We start from the raw sequence: 17,811 nt of genomic DNA, 5'->3' as shown, positions 1-17,811 counted from the left end.
TGAGGTAAAACATTTAAATAGACATTCTTTAAGGCACTTTATCATAACGCATTTTCGTTTAAAAATTTGTGCAATAAAAAACGCCATCACGCAGTGATATCAGTTTGTATTTATGAACATTTTTGGGAGAAAATACCAAATAATAAAACAACGTAGTACTACGTATATACATGTACAAATGCACATGCATGAGTGTTCTAATTATTAGATTCTAATATAAAATAAAATTCATGCAAGGAAGCATAACTTCTCACATATATCTCAAGAAGGCAATTAATCACAGTAATATATGCAATATAATTACAACAATAATTAATCATAGTTGAACCTTGCTCTAGACGCCATCAATATGTCAGAGAATGATTTGTGTAATGTTAATTGGCCATTGTTGTCACCTTTGAAGAGCGACAAAAAACGAGTTGTCTAGTATCATTGAAAGTACGCTTCTTTATAAAACCTGATTCAGATTTTGAAGCAATGTGATATTCATTGTCATTCTTTTCTTTATATTGAGACATCTGTAATACCTCATAATTTATGTTGGGACTTTTGTAGGGTTTTTTTTTCGAAACTAAAGATGCCATATCTTTCAATCTTTGAAAAAAAATGAAATAACTGCAATTTGTTTTACTATTTCATATTTGATATAAATATAAATGCAGATAACATATTTTGTTCACAAACATATTTCCTGTGATGTATTATGCCGTAGTTAGTATCTAATACTCTGAAAAATAAAACGTTTTTATCAATAGACAATAATAATAATACAAAAAACACCTTTTATGTTTTAGAAGCATTTAGTAGGAGTATTGATTCATCACAATGCATTATGAGTTTTAAAATTGCATACCTGTAAACTAATGTTACAAATTAAAATGGTTGTAATGTTATCACGCATTGAGAAAATAAATTTAAAGGTTTTTTTTAAAATTAAATACTTACGTGGCTTCCCATAACTTCCTCCAATAGCTCCTACAAAGAAATTTAAAATAAAACCATAATTAATACATTGTCTTTGTAATCTTTGACAATTCACATTTCGTAAGTGTTGAGCAACAAATGTGTGTGTTTTGCATGATAAAAGACAATTTTATACCCCCTTTCCTGCCCATCAATCCGCCATGGCCGCCTCCTATTAGTCCACCTCTTCCACCCGCAATGTATCCAGCACTTCCTGAATAATCGTCATAGCCATATCCGCCTCCGATTCCACCGATACCACCAACACCTCCAATACCACCAACTCCACCTAGTCCGCCGTATCCTCCACCTAGTCCGCCATATCCTCCGCCAAGTCCACCATATCCACCTCCTATCCCGCCGTATCCTCCTCCAAGGCCGCCATATCCTCCTCCTCCTCCTCTCCCACCATATCCTCCTCCTCCAAGACCGCCATATCCTCCTCCTAGTCCGCCATATCCTCCCCCAAGTCCACCATATCCTCCTCCTATCCCGCCATATCCTCCTCCTCCGAGTCCACCATATCCGCCTCCTATTCCACCATATCCTCCTCCTATTGCACCATATCCTCCTCCTCTCCCGCCATATCCTCCACCTATTCCTCCGTGTCCTCCCCCTATACCGCTATATCCACCACCACCATAATATGTTGCAGATACTGCTACGAGTAGTGTGCAGAAAATGAAAGTGGACCTCATTCTCTGGCGAAATTAAGAGCAATTACTGTTGAATCATTTAAATTTGTTGCCAATTTTGGTGAATGGTAGATTTTTTGCTTATTTGTGGGGATGTAATTTCGTGGATGCGTCGGTTTTCAGTTTACGTATCAAAGAGTACTCTTCCTAAATTTGTTTTCGTTAAGGATATAAATTCGTGGGAAGGGGGGGGGGGCGCTACCCACGAATACCACGAAAATTGAGCCACCACGAATTCTAATGATTCCACAGTATTTCCACAAACATTCAAATATGGCAGAAAAAAGTTCATTCTTATTTGTAATTTGTATCATTTTTAGTGACCAACTGGCCTGAAAATCACTTTGTGTTTATGACTAGAAAAAAACATGGAAAGCATACGATATTTGAAACAGTGAAAAAACAGGAACTTTAAACGATCAACTTTCTTTTCTTTCGATGATTATAGATCATTACGGGCCGCCAGAAGGCGGTCCGTTATTTGATATACATTTAAATATTGTAACTGCGTTTCGGCGGGATAGCTTTTTGTTTACAGATTTGATACTATGCTTATTTTTATGAATTAAAAGTAAATTTGCACTTAGAAATATGTTTTATGCTTTCAAAAAAATAGTACATATTTTTTGTTTTGTTCGTAAATGTAAATTAGGTCATAGATTGTCTTGTTAGGTGCATTTTTATCGAGACTATATAATCTATTCGGAAAATTTCGGAGTTTTTCATTCTTTTCAAGACAATGTAACTGGATCGGTATACGGGACATACTTTAAAGACCCGTAATACAAAAGACCTGAATGACATAAAATTTTATATAAATGATATTACTTCATACTATGGCAATGATCATACAATTACCGTTAGAAATGCTTACAGTAACGAACTCGATTCTTAATAATAGTAGACAAATGTTAAACTTCAAAACTTGTTGCTGAGAATATACGAGTATTAAAATTTACCATAAAAATTAGTACAACCAACTCGTTATTTTCTTCTTTGTGGTGTGTTTTTGATGTAAACAACCAATGATGATTCATACAACAATTATATTTTTTGCGGCCCATTTGACGCTTGGTTCAATATGATTCCTTGTAAGTTATTGATATAGAATTTACTACTTATAATACACTTAAAAAATTAAGTCTATTAAATTTTCTCTAGCTTTTGTTAAAAAATAAAATAAAATGATTAAATCCTAATATTGATAGCGAATTATATTCCATAAGTTAATTTTCTTACCGTTGGGTTGGCTTGTGGACTGGACAGCTGGTCTTTGGGCTAGAGGACGACCCGTCGCTATTTATTGAACACCGGTCAGAAACATCGTGTGTTAACCTGTCAGGAACATGTGTCCATCTGACGATTAGCAGACACTGCTCTTGTTCACTTGAAAGGTAAAATGTTTTATGCAGTGACTCCTGTTATAACTCTTTCAAAATGGACCAAAAACGTCTTACTTAACAGTTCATTGTTTCATATCAAAATTTGATTCTTATTGTATAGATAAGTGCTATTTGTTGTAGCTGTTCTATCTAACACGTCTTCAAGTTATGTTTTAAAAGTTGTACATGGTATGGATGAACAGTCTGTAACCTTTCTTGATTTATAAGTAAATTGCTTTACGTACAAGTAATAGATTATTGGTGTATCTCACATGAAATTGTTTAAGAACTATAAATATTAGATAACTTTTTAAATGGTCGCCATTATTACAGAAATGGTTGGTACAAAGTAATATACGTATGTATCAAAACTATGATAAAGTCGTAGTAATGTTTTTTTAAATATTTTTTCTTTTTCATTTAAACACTATTTTATTCAGTATAATTAGGCATCAGGCACAGCCTATTTTAGACATTTCCCTACATGAAGGTCAAAGGAACAAATTGGAATGTTCAATACTCATAATACTATTCAAACTATAGCAAAGATTCAAATAAAAAAGAGAAGAAAATACATGATACTGGAATAAAAAGAAAAGTTAAGACTTTAAGTAAATATTTTTTCACAGATATTTACTAAAAGCGTTTTGTTGCTGTAATAAACGTATACACTGCTTTCAATATTTTAGTTAAGAAAGTTGGCGCAGAAGATTGTAAGCTTGAGGAATCATTGACACGAATGTCTATAACCTCGAAAAGTTACAGGTTTGAACAAAATTTATTACTCAAATATTGCAAGTTACATTATGTTGAGATTTGAAGTACGGTACATGTTTATTCGGTATAAAGTAGTACTGAAAAAACATATTCAAGATTTTTGACATGAGCTATAATTATCATTCAAGATTTCTTTTGAAAAAGTGCATAATTAGTCAACTCTACGTCACCTCTCAATATTTTTTTTTCAAAAAGCGACATTTTTTATGTTGAAATATGTCATCTACATGGTTCAACCTTGTGAATTAAGAGAAGACCTAGAGACAACAACAAAATCATTTAAAAACAGCATCAAATACGTCGTGTTGCTATATTTAGACCTATAATATGATTATAATAAAACCATTTTCATTTCAAACATTTTTTTACCCATTCCACTACCAACAGAACCCAAATAACGGTTATAATTTAACCGATGGAATTTTTACTCCCCCTGTCCGCTGAGATTCTTGCCGAATCTATACATCTTAATAGCTCACTTTCTTTGCGTGAATGAGATACATATTTAAAAAAAAATTCAGACTACAGCCTCGCATTTGCCTTACATGTAGGTGACATTAAATATCATTAAAGATGACAGCTTAATTTTATTAATATGCAGTCAGATTGCTTTATTTTCTGTCTATATACATGTATGCAGTCAGTCGTAGAGGCCATGAATTTCATAATTTAGGTAGAGGAGCTTGTGAACATCATAACCATGCATTAAGTTTTTTCCCACATGTGTCTGAGTAAAGAGGATTTTTTAAGATTCAATACATTTCACCATAAGACTATATTGGCCCCGCCCTAGGGCCTAATCCCCTGACCCAGGGGTCATTAATTTCACAATTCAGGTAGAATATTTCGTGGACGTCATAACCGTTCATTTAGTTTTTAACAAATATACATGTATATGGGAGTAAATATATATATGGTTTCTAAGATTAAATACATTTTTATCATATGGTCATATTGGCCCCATCCTAAAGCCTGAACCCCTGACCCAAGGGTCATGAATTTCAGAATTGTGGTAGAGGGCCTCATGGACATCATAACCATGCATTTTTTCCTCAAATGTGTTGGAGTAGAGAAGAAGATTTTTTTTTAATTCGGCTTTTTTTTGGCATACTTGGCCAGTGGCGCCCTGGGGGTAGTAGGGTCATGAATTGCTCTTACCATAGAGATGCTTCACAACAAAAATGGTAACCATTGGCCTTGTAGTTTTCAAGAAGAAATTGAAAATGTAAAATTGTTAACGCACAACGCTCACCACACGACGACAGACGATTAAAACAACTGCAATAAGTCACCTTAGTGACTCGGGTGACTTTAATACCCCCCGTTTTGTTTCTTTTTATTTTGAAACAGATCAATTGATTGTAATGAACAGGTTAATTGTTAATAAGTACTATATTGATCAAAATATTGGTCTTACGACCGAGTCAATATTTTGAAAAGTGTATATAACTGGTTATTTACTACATGTATAAGAACAAGTTCGGGATGCTTCGAGCTAATTACCGACACAAACACAAAAAGTTGTTAGGAATTGCAAAGAAAAATATCTATTTTTTCTTTGAGATTTTGAAAAAAATTGCAAGCATGTGCTTACCATGTTTCAATGTACATTTAGATACGCCATTGCAGAGTAAACACATAATTATGTCTTAACTTTTGGTGTAGGAAATTATAATCATAAACCGCTAACACAACTTTATCCTTTTGGTAAAATTCAGAAAGCAAATTCTAACTATAGTTTTTTGTTTTTGTTTTTTAAAGAGTTTGGAGATTTGGGAAGTAAATATTGCAAAAATGTATAATAAAAGTGATTTCTTTCTCGTTTCAAGAAAATAACAAAACTGTACTGCATGTAACCATATTCTATATCATCGTTTATTATAACAAATAATAACAGAGAATATTCATCATAGAGTTAATATTGGAGCAGTTTCATCACTTGGTCTGGGGTCCTTGGTACGATTCCTTGGGGCTCTTTGTATTCATTGGCTGGATTCTTTATCCTGTCAAACAGCAGTCTATAGGATTCATTGATAAGTTCCATAGATCTTTTCTTTATTGATTCCCTGGAAACGGAAAAAGAGAAGTAAAGTATTTTTACAAGCTTCTAATTATAATACATGTACATGAATCTTAACAGTTTTCAAGGTTTAAAAATGAGTATCAATATATTAGATTTCATTGAGGATGGCGAACAAGTTAACAACGGTTAACATTCAATTTATTTGAAATCTGAACTTTTTCTTTTACAGGGACATGGTCACCATGCTTTTGGTAAAATTCTTTTTTTATTACTTGCAATGCTTTAGGCAGGCATTTCTAATGATCAAGTGAAATTTGAGAGTCAGTCGTAGTTATAAACAAGATACACAGATCACAATTCGTTGTCATGTAAACAAGGCTCATGCCGTTTTTGTTTACATAGGTTGAATACACCAGTAAAAAATATTTTTCAAGCTGATTTGTCTACCATTTAATTCACCGTAAGCATAGATAAACAGTTTGTAACGTTTAACAAATTCATTTTAGATCTAAAAGTGAAATTTTCACTTCAACGCTCAAAATGTACTTAGTCTAAATAAAAGCTCTGTTTACATAGCAAAGACTTGTAAGCTCTGCAATTCGCTTATAACTCAACAAATGACACTTAGATTTTGGTTGCCTATTAAAAATGCCATACTGAAGTATTGTTAACATTAAAATTGAAAAAATAATTTTTGATCAAAATCCTGACCATGCCTCTTTAAATTCTTACATGTAATTACAATGTAAGAGGTTTATACATTTTGTATGAGAAGTTTGATATCAGAAAATGACATTTATTTTACATTAAAAAAAAAATAAATCTTAAAAAGCTGATTACAGTGATTTTAGCATTTCATTTTTATTTTGATTTTTTTTCATAAACAAAAAAATGTACTATTATAATGGTTGTATCTTTTCCAAAGCTCTTACCGTATTCGAGCACTTAAAATTAGACTGCACTGTGGTAGAACCAGGGCATCTGGATTGGCCAGGAAGCTGTCAAACTGCATCTGCACAACAAAAAGAAAAAGAAGCACATTAATTTTACACAACGCTTTTTTTAATTAGCTTTTTACATTTGAGCTACTTGACTTGCACATGTATATTCATAAAACAAATTGTATTGAATCAAAAATTTAATCAAATGAAAGAAGTTACGAATAATTTATGCCAACAATTAACATCATATTAGCAGTACAGTATAAACTGTTCTCTCAGTAGAAATTTATCATATTTTAAAAGAAAAAAAAATGAATTTCTTTCTTATCTTTACACAACAAAATGTATAGATCTGAAAAAAGCATGCCATTTCTTACCATTGCAGATTTCAATGTCCCAGCATCCATGCCTTGGAGAGAAGAGAGAGGACCCTGAAGATATAGGTCAAAATATCCATTCTAAATAATCATCAGTTTCTTGAAGAAACGTATTAAATACAAGTTTAAAAAATACATTATGCAATAAAACCATTTCATATACAAGTCTCATAAAAGCAACATTATATGACAGATGTGAACTAAGTAATGGTACCCTGCATTACCTGTTTTGGTTGATAGGCTTGAACCATCTTGTAGGCCTCTGCCAGCCCAACCCTATTCAGTACCATTGCTGCTTGTTCATTTACTAACGTGTCCAGCTGTGCCTCAACCTGGAGATGAATGTCAACAACAAAATTTTCAAGTTTTTTTTTGTGCATGTTTATTCATAAAATTTCAATTTTTGACCCAAAGACAATAAAATATGAAGTCAGATTGATTTTGAATACCTTCTTCTATTTCTGACAGAAAGGTTTGTAAAATTGCCAGTTTGCAAAATTTGTAAATGCAATTACATGATCAAAATATCATTTCTTTTTAGGAAATTATTTAAATTTTAGTGCAGGTAATTTCATGACTATATTATTTCAAATGCTGACTTTTTTTTTCAATTCTTGGAACCAGATCTCCTGCAACAAACCCCTAATGCACAATTATCTAAATGGCATAAGCAACAAAAGAGTAATAATCTGATGACTTACCTGGGCTTGCAGCATTTCTAATCTAGTGTCTGTGAATTCATACAGAGACAACGTGGTCTGCATAATGTATATACAGTTGATCATGTAACAGGCCATGTCTATGGCATTAAGTCGACTTGCAGACACTGAGCACATCTGGACAAGTGGATCCACTATACAAGACAATATCTGTAACCAAACGAAAACATGTCAAACTTAAGCCTGTAGAAATTTCTTCCACTAAAAAAACCACATAGCTCTGAATTGAAGCTAAAACATTTTATATTCAACTAATCACTAAAATGATTTGATTTTTTCTTTTTATTTCAAACGTTTTGAGTTAAGTTCCCAAATTATGTCAAGAGATAGTCCGTTTATGGTAGCTTTTTTGATAAGTATGAGAAAACAAAGAGATGAGCCTACCAAGTGTTTCCATCCTTTGACATAATACAGGGGTTGACTTTTCAGTTAAGCTTTGCTATAATGTCAACTCATTTAACATATCATTTAACATTACAGTAATTCTAAAATTACTGACGTCTGATGAATATTTTAAAACCTGTTTAAAGTCCTGTTTCTTGTCATCAATAGCCACAACAGAGGCATCATGACAGGCAAGTACATCCTTCAACAACTGCATTGTCTGACTGAGTGCTGCTGGGGTCGAAAGGTCAGCCGGAGGCAATTCCACCTAAATTTATCCAAACAAAATTAAAACCATGAACTGTCAAAAAAGAAATTCATGAAGCATCAGCAAAGTATTCATAGCATACAAATTTAAATTTTTTTTATAACAAATCATGCCGACAATAAAATGAAATACAAATCCACACATCACAGAGAAATGATAACCACATCTAACTTCATTATTTCTAATTTTAAAGAATTTACTAATTATTCAATCTAATTAAAATTAGAACTACCATCCACCCCCCGGTTTAACCAACCGAGAGCGGAATGAAGTTCAAAATTTAATTAAATTGGTAATTATTTTAACGAACTTTGCTGGTACATTGCACAGATTAAAAAAAAAAAATTGTCAAACCTTGTCTAGAAGTTTATTGGCATGACAATTGAGACTGTTGAAGAACATCCTGTGACTGAGATCTTGGATTTCTGTGATGGTAGTCAGCAAGGAGGCCTCCTTGTTCACTATTTGTCTGTGTTGGAAAAAAAATATCAAAATTTAAAAAAAAATCAAAATAATTACAATTAAATTTGTATTGAAATAACATTCAAAAATAGGAAACTATACAATTTTTTAAGTATTAGTATTAATAGTGAATTCTTATACTGTCATGTAGTTATATGCAATAGTTATAATTACAGCTCAATATTTTGCAGATAAAATTTAAGCACTAAATTTAAATTTTATTGATGCTTCAAAATACACACTTTATTTTATTGCATAATTATATGTCTTTAAAAGCAACCAAATCAACTCAAATCCCAATAAAGAATATAAAGTTACTGTATTTAAATAACAAACTTTGATTAAAAAAGCTTATAAAGATAAAACTGTTGTGTTTATAGCAGATAGAACATGTCATGCTAGGGATACAGAATTTGGCCCCTTTCAAGAAGCTTAAAGTCAAAAGAATTTCATTGTTGCTGCAGAAAAAGAGATACATTGTACTTGTGAAATTTGATAGAATGAAAAAACTACTGAAATTACAGCTGATCTTAGGTAACCATCTATTTCATGAATCAAAGTGTCCAAAACATATACTTACCTATGCCCTCTATTTGGTAATCATATAACTGACAATTACTATACATGTATGTAAAAACAGTAATTTTGGGCTTTCTTTAAAAATTCCATTAAAAGATTTTTTTTCCCTTTTCTTGGTGTCAGTAGGAAAAACAGACCTTGCGAAATTGGCCACTCTGACATTGATTTTATCAAATGGCTTACCCTATTGTATTGTGATAGAACTTGAGTAGGTTGTTTAGCTTGTACAGTGTGACTGCATCTTGTTCGGACACCAATACTTGCTCCACCCTCACCTGAAAATGAGACAAGACTAAGACAATCACATTACCTTCAGTTGCTTTATGCACATCACATTTATCAAGACAAAAAATTTATACTGTTAAAATGTCTTTTGGAGATTGTACCTACTGTCAGGAAAAAATACAATGAATCTAAGGGGGTCTAGGGCCTTTTCAATAATTTAAGATCTTCCATGGGGGACCACCACCTCCCTTCCCCTTCCTCCCCACCTCCCACCCACCCCCCTCTAGATCCATGTAAAAGGCAAAATCATGTCTTCCATGGTCTAAGTTTACCAGTCTTATTAACTACTTGGACTCTCAGAGCTGTGAGAGTAGCATACCTTGAATGGTCTACAGACGCCCTCTGTTATGTGTCCAAGGATATCCTGTACTTGCTCTGTGGTTACTGAAAATAAAATAATTCATGAATATTTTAAAACAGAAATTTTCAAAACTTTAGCTATTAATCTGATCTACGTTTTCTTTAATTTGAAATCTTGACCAATGAATCAAAAGTTGAACATTTTGAACATTGATGAAATTCATTCAACTGGTATCAATCATCAATTTGAAAATGTTATTTGCTTTTTCCACCTGTGCACTTCTTGAGCAGAGAGTGAACATATTCCTTCTCTGAGGCAGCTGCTTGATGTAACCATGCCAACATGTCTCCAACGTACCGCAGGGGATCATGGGAATGAAGTTCAATAGGTCGTGGGGTACCACCAGGTCCTATCAAAATCATCAAAATAAATATTTTCATATTAAGATTGCTATTTAAAATCATGTTGAAATCATTGCAATAGGTAATACATATTTATTTTTCGTAACGCATTGAAAATATGATTTCATAAATTGAATTTCTTGTTCTTCAAATATTCTAGTCTGCCATTGATTTTAGGAAGATAAAAATACCACATAATTTTTTTCACATGTGCATTAATACTGTAGTGTGTATTACATGACTAAATACCTTGAATTTTTTATCAGATTAATTAAACAGCAGGATTAATTTGCATTACCAAACACTAGAACATCATTTTTGCAAAATATACATTCTAGAATCATATTTTTTACACACTATTAAAATCTAGGCTAAATGTACTGCCATGTAAACATTTTTTTTAATCTGATCAGAGGTACAATACATGTATAGGTATTTCGACTCATCTATGAAATCAATACAGAACATATTCCAAGCTTCTACTGTTATACACTCTGACAGTAAACCAATGATAAAGAAACTTAAATTGCACTAAAAGCATACATTAGAGAACATTTGAATCAAAGTTAATATACCTTTGCCAAGCATATACTATGAATCCTTTTAGTACTTTGATTTGGACCATATGAACCCAATACTCACCCCCTCTAGTGAGTGCATCTATAAGACCCCTAACTACAGCTGTTCTTCTTGCTGTCCCATACTCATCTAAAGAATATCTAAAACAGAAACCAAGATTGGAAAACTGGCATAAAAAGGTCTGATTCTCATAAGACAGCTAAATGTAGTACAATATGGGGATATTTTGGGCCACCAATCCAAAATCATTATAAATGTAGTATACATGATCAACACACAGTCATATGGTAAGCAAAACAATGTAAATATCTACAAAATTTCTGAATTAGTCAAAATAGGTTTTAAGGCACTTTGACTTGAGTTATCTTTCCTGTCATACAAATCAAAGGCCGGAACGGCCACAAAGGCGTCGAACTGACATTTAATTCTTTTATATAGAATGATATCAATAATTTGAATTTCTGTTAATTAAATAGTCGTGTATCAAATAATTTTAGACATAGAATAGAGAAGTATATGAATTATGTTTTGTGCTGCTTTAAAAACAAAAATAAGTTTATTTTCTTATAAAATAGGTATTGGTGCTTTTACAATGCATAACTCATTATGGTTACAAAATTCGAAGAAATTTCAAAGTTCAAATAAATTATTTTCTTTAAACAATTTTCACGGGTTCATGATTTGAATACATTAACAGTATGTCCCTAATTATAATAATAAAACATACTTTTATTTATTTCAATTCCCGTTTGAAACAAGATTCCCTATGGTACGGTTGTTTACAAACAAATCCACGACACATGCTATCTAAAATGCTCGACCAGACCAACTACATTATCGTGTTTATTTTTAGCAACAAAGTCACTAGATACGTTTATCGCTTACATTTATTTTGGAGACCGTGCCCGATAACAAATAAATTTACATCGCAAATTTTATTTCTATCGGGCACGCTCTCCAATTAAAATGTAAGCGATAAACTAAAATAATATTTAGTGAATTTTTACACCTGATTGTATTCATCCGCCATTTCTTGATTAAGCAAATTTATACTTATGCAATGAGTTGTCAATAACCAGGTAGGCAATGTTTTTTTTGTACACAATTTAGTTTGATAAATGGAATAAAAATCGTGTAATACGTTTAATACTTTAAGGAACTTATTTCTTATGCACATTTAAAAGGCGGTGCAGAGCATGAATTTGGACGATTGCCAATCCAGACGATCGCTAGAAGGCTGTCGAGCATTAGCTCGACGCCTTAAAAAACTATGCTGAGAATTCAACAGATTTGGAAAGCAGTTAAATCCTTAAAATACAGGGCTGAGTCTTATACAATTGATGTTCTATAGTGTATAAGCAAGACAATTATATGTTTTCAAGTCTAAAACTAAAGAGAGGGAATATTTTCAAATAATATGCAAGTACAATATGTAGCATAGTAAAATCTAACATCAGATTAGTATTATATGTATTACTTAAATGTTCAGAAAGAAAAAAAGTTACAACTGTCCCCCACATATAACAGTTTTGCATACTTCTTACCATACTTACTGAAATATTCTTTTTTATTAAAATTAATAAACAATTCATATCTTTGTAAAGGTGATTTTCTGCACATAGACGTAAATATGCAAGCATGTAATATATCATGCTAATATAATGCAAATGTAGACTTTTAAATAATTGTCACAGATTTTCTGGTGATTTACCTAAAGAGCACCGGCCTGTCCTGCAGGGCTTCCATACTTTGACAGAGCATAGGGGAGATGTCAGGGGAATCTCCTGTTAAAGTTCTGCATTCATCTATAAGTACAATCCATAATATTCAATGTTATTTGCTTCACTGCAGAGTTAAAAATAATATATGGGTGCATGTGCCCAGCAACAGGATCATTCGCACACTTAAATGTAATGTTTTAAAATTTGTGCATTTATATATACCTTCTTGCCATTTGATTTTACATATTTCAAACCTTATTTATCTAAAAATAAATATGTTCATAAAATAAGATTATTCTGTATATGTTACTGTTATAAAATAAAATAAAAATCTATGTACTACATGTTTTTGGTAGGTTTTTTTTATTCTTAATAGGATACAAGTCATGAACATGCTAATTTAATGCTTTCAGATACTTGCATTTACATATATATGCTACACATATCAATTAAAAAACAAAATTACAGAATTCAAAGGGAGCTTACTCTGAGTCCATCTGTATAATCTTTCAAAGGCAGATTCCTGATGAAGGGCCATTGCCTCCATTATTTCCAGACTGTACAGTAAACATAGGTTTTTTAATTACAGTTTTGTTAAAGATCAATGTTATACAAATAATGATTGTAGTTAAAGGCAACACTCATCAGATTTAAGCCCATGAGGGATGATATATTGCCCTATACGAAGCTGAGGGCACTTTATTTGTCCCAAGAGGCCTAATATAATCAACGTTGCCAAAAACACGGTCAACATACATAATAATATGAATACTTGATATTATAATAATAAGAACTATTAAAAACTGTATGCAGATTAACTTTACATATGTATCACAGCTTAGTTAATGCTTTTCACTAAATAGATTTGTATGAAAATTGCTCGATCCTACCCAAAATCAAACTTAGATATTGTTCTGATATATCTCTAAACTAAATTTTATTTCTGTACGTGCAACCCCTGCGAAGTAAATGAATGGAAACAGAAAATAATTGAATTTTTTTTTAAGTCCAAGGGGCATTACTTTGTTGAAAATTGCTTGATCGTACAAACTTGACCTAGATATTGTTATGATAAATCTGTATACCAAATTTTATTTCAGTACATACAACCTCTGCAAAGAAAATAAACAGAAACTTGGTGGACTGACTAACAGACAGAGAGACAGACGGACAGCAATATGCCCTCCCTACTTCGAAGAGGGGCATAAAAACAGCAACAATATTAATATCATATGCAATGGCAAATAACTCTTAGACTAGTGGTTGAAATATGACAACAATACAAGATCATTTTAAAAGCAAAATATGTGAAGAGCCATAGGGGGTCTCCATTCATTACCCATCTTATCTCTTGACTTTAATTTTGTATCAAATTTAATATTTAGAATATATGGTATAAAATTAGAATAACCACGAATATCACATTTAACCCTTTCAAAAATACACTGATAATGTATTTTAACTCAATTTTTACTCTTTTTAGAGTCTTTATTGAAGGTTATTATATATACATGTAACATTACATATGTCCATACAAACCCTGCAGTTTGTTGATTGGTCCTCAACAAGATTTTACAGTCATTGTGAATCGTCTTGACTTTATTTAAGCTGTTGAAAAACTCCTACAAGAGAACAGACTGTGTGTATGCAATTTATCTACATTTTTATGGACGTAAAGATTTGTTCATATACAATATGCAGAGAGAATTTGACATTTGTCAACTTGAGGTTTTTTTTTTGTCCAGAGTTAAGCGAAAATTAGATCATCATGAAAATTACTAGACATAAGGTACCCATGAAGGTCAAGATCTTGTAAATCATTCCAGAGTGTCTTATTGCTCTAGAACCATAATGAGTCATTCATTGATTTGTTACATCTTTTAACCGTAGTTTACGGTCTTAAAGGAAATATGTAGAAAATGTAACAATTTCTTGACATTCTATATACTACATAATGGGAAAAGTAATCCCGATACCTATATTCAATCTGACGCCATTTTAAACCAATTTTAACAAAAATTCAAGCCCTGATACACTCTATAACACAAAGCTATTGTTATGAAGCATCACTGAAAGAACTTATATCTTGGATTTCATAAACTTGTAGGCACCTTTCATTTTCTAGATCTTGACCTTAAAACAGATCACTTACTTGGCTCAAAGACCCATCTCGGTTTCCACGAAGGGCTTTAACCTCATTAGGTTTCAGTTGAAATTTATCCAGAAAAACATCAGCCACCTGTAGTTTCATCTGCACCTTTTGACTGTAATAATGAAATGTATAATAGTCATCCATGAAACCAATACAGTAACTGAATATTAAATTAGCTTATAAATATAAGGATGATCTATTATAAACAGTCATGGGTGGTAGACAAACCTCTCAGCATGAAGCTTAGTAGTCTGGGATATCAAGTCGTGTGTCTGTTCTTTTGCTGCCTGAGGAAATGAACATTTATTTCAATTACAATTCTGCATCATCATAAGACTGAATCTTCGAACAAGTAATGCCAACATAGGATCTAGTCTTATAAGATTAAATCTTAAGATCTGGTATTGCAAGTGAACAACCTTTTAATATCATTAATTTGTGTAAATACTACAAATTAATATTTATTGGAGATACTTTATTTTATAATGAATTAGTCACAAACTAGCACAAGATGACTTCAATAGTAAAGGAAAAAAATCTAAAGACTTTAGCATTAAAATATGAACATTTTCCTTTATCTTTATATAGTCTAAGAGCTCTTGTCTAAAGAAGGTAAATATAGCCTAAAAATGCACACAACCATCGAGCACTCTTAAGTACTTCTTCCTGATGGAAGTTATTTGGTTGGAATTGATTTAAAAGCAGAAGATACCTTCAGACGTGATGTCATGTCCTGGCAGCAATCATTCATTGCTTTCACATCTGCATACACACTGTCAAGTTGCTAAAAGAATTAATTATTAAGACTTGATTGAGATTAAACATTTCAGATTTTTTTATTCAAACAAAGTAACACAGGAAAAATGGGAAGCATTTTGGTATGTTTTTTAATGTCAGTACAATGAGAAGATCTTAAGTCAATATCTATGATACATTTTGTATGCACTGTCATTTGATATTTTTCATCAATGTGCATAGCATTACAAAAATGCCTCTTTAAAGAACCATTATAACATGTATAACAAGACCTTGGACTTTCAGAAGTACAAAGCTATCTATTTCTTGCGTCAAAACAAGTTAAGAATGACGCTGTTTCAAGCGAAATATACACAGATTGCATAGTCTTAGCTCAAAAGCCAGACAAATCGTGTTTATTTCAAAGAGCCATGGCTGAATGGCCAACAATGAAATAGACAGGCCTACGTCACATTGCTGTTTGACACAACTACCAAAAGTCCAAGCTATGTTATAACGGTTCTAATTATAATCATCATGATTATGAATTTAACAATAGAATGTAACATAATATACAGGGTTATTTTCGCCTGTGCTATTTTCGTCCTTCTTCACTTGCAAACAGATTTACCTTGTCTTAAATTTGTCCAGACAAAGATGTGTTATATGAAATAGAATTTGAGACGTTGGAATTCGTTGGCATTTTTCCCTGTACACAGTATTACTCTAAAAATGCTACAGTTTTCTTAAAACTTAATTCATGATTTCAGTACAAATTTTACTCAGTTTATCAAAATAATTCCATACCTCTTTAACTCCTTGAAAAGTTTGTAAAAACTCTTCATTAATCGACAGACTTCTACGTTCTATATCACTTCTGAGGTTTCTTCTAGTTCGTAAGCTATTTTCATTGAAAAATGTGGATAATGCCTTAAGTGATTCAAGCATTTCCTGAAATGGAAAGAATAAGAATGAACTGTTTCTTTGTTTGAAACTCATCAACCAAAGTTTCAAAAGATCTCTGAAAGCTCTGTGGACTAAAGTATAGAACAAATTATAATAGATATGCCTGAGGATTATACATTCATCCTAATTTTTTTTTCTTTTAAATTCTAGTCCATTACCTCTCTCCCTGAACAGCTGAAGGTTCAGACAATAAAAAACACATGGATATCTGGAATTTAACCATGACAACCCAGCAAAGTTAATGTCAAATTTTCAGACATGAATTAAGAAGGAGTGAGAAGATTCCAAGATTTAGTGTAGCTATCAGTGCAAAAGAAGAGCTGAATCTGGGAGTCAAACCATCAAAGCATCAATTAGCCTGATTTCGCACAGTTTATGGTACCACAAAACGCAAGTAATTGTTCCATACCTTGTCATTGTCAAGTCTTGTTTCTAAAATTTTGTTAAGCTTTCTTGAAAGAGGATTAGCTGCTGAAGAAGAAGCAGAATCCGTAGTTGTAGCTCCATCTCGGTCTGTCATGTTGGCAAACAATCAGTGTTGAATTTACGCTTCCTTCTTAATCTTCATCACGGAAACGCTTAAAACACGAATTGCGAAAACCCAGAACGCACATAAAATTTCCGGATAATTCGTTGGTCTAAATATCCTCCAAAATAGAAAGAATTATTTATATATCTTTGGTATATATATTTATATACAAGCATATTTCAAAAATTCTTATTACAGACTTTAAATAAAAACTGAATACTCATTAAAATTTCATACGCCCTCTACTTATAATATTGCATGAAATATCCTGCTTGCTGAATTAAGATCAAAATTCGGTGGCCACGCATAGTCACAGATTTTCTTCATACTTGACAATTTCATAGACTTTTGATTGACACAGCAATTAACACTAATCAATTTCACTTGCGTTTCTTTTTTATCTACTGGTTTTCAAAGTTTTATTTTTGAAAATATTTAAATTTGTATAAATTATGATCTGCTTAGAGCAGCACTGTTGCACCTATTTACTCAAATGGACCCAAATATACCCAAATGAACCTAAAAATGATGACGAAATTAATTTTAGACAACTTATTTTTCATTACTAATCG

The 17,811-nt window shown here is 32.1% G+C and overlaps 2 protein-coding genes across 2 annotated transcripts; both read right to left on the bottom strand.

The window, feature by feature from the left end:
- Positions 1-224: 224 nt before the first annotated feature.
- On the bottom strand, positions 225-3,009 carry LOC105338075 (uncharacterized). Its single transcript, XM_011443052.4, has 4 exons — positions 2,898-3,009; positions 1,100-1,664; positions 946-975; positions 225-727 (listed from the first exon to the last, which is right to left on the bottom strand). Exons 2-4 carry the CDS (start codon positions 1,659-1,661, stop codon positions 720-722), a joined length of 600 nt encoding a protein of 199 aa, XP_011441354.3. The 5' UTR covers positions 1,662-1,664; positions 2,898-3,009; the 3' UTR covers positions 225-719.
- Positions 3,010-5,664: 2,655 nt separating this feature from the next.
- Positions 5,665-17,278, bottom strand: LOC105338074 (conserved oligomeric Golgi complex subunit 6). The gene is made up of 19 exons (XM_034450311.2): positions 17,120-17,278; positions 16,552-16,695; positions 15,722-15,793; positions 15,238-15,296; positions 15,010-15,121; positions 14,397-14,479; positions 13,344-13,414; positions 12,848-12,941; positions 11,200-11,276; positions 10,428-10,565; positions 10,175-10,239; positions 9,754-9,845; positions 8,884-8,998; positions 8,398-8,529; positions 7,860-8,027; positions 7,383-7,490; positions 7,159-7,212; positions 6,773-6,852; positions 5,665-5,883 (listed from the first exon to the last, which is right to left on the bottom strand). The coding sequence occupies exons 1-19, from the start codon at positions 17,228-17,230 to the stop codon at positions 5,733-5,735; spliced, it is 1,926 nt and encodes a 641-aa protein (XP_034306202.2). The 5' UTR covers positions 17,231-17,278; the 3' UTR covers positions 5,665-5,732.
- Between the last annotated feature and the right edge of the window lie 533 nt (positions 17,279-17,811).

Source organism: Magallana gigas, chromosome 4 (genome assembly GCF_963853765.1).
Source record: "Magallana gigas chromosome 4, xbMagGiga1.1, whole genome shotgun sequence".
Lineage (NCBI taxonomy): Eukaryota > Metazoa > Mollusca > Bivalvia > Ostreida > Ostreidae > Magallana > Magallana gigas.
Note: the sequence above shows the minus strand (reverse complement) of the source record. Positions and strands in the feature narration are given on the sequence as shown.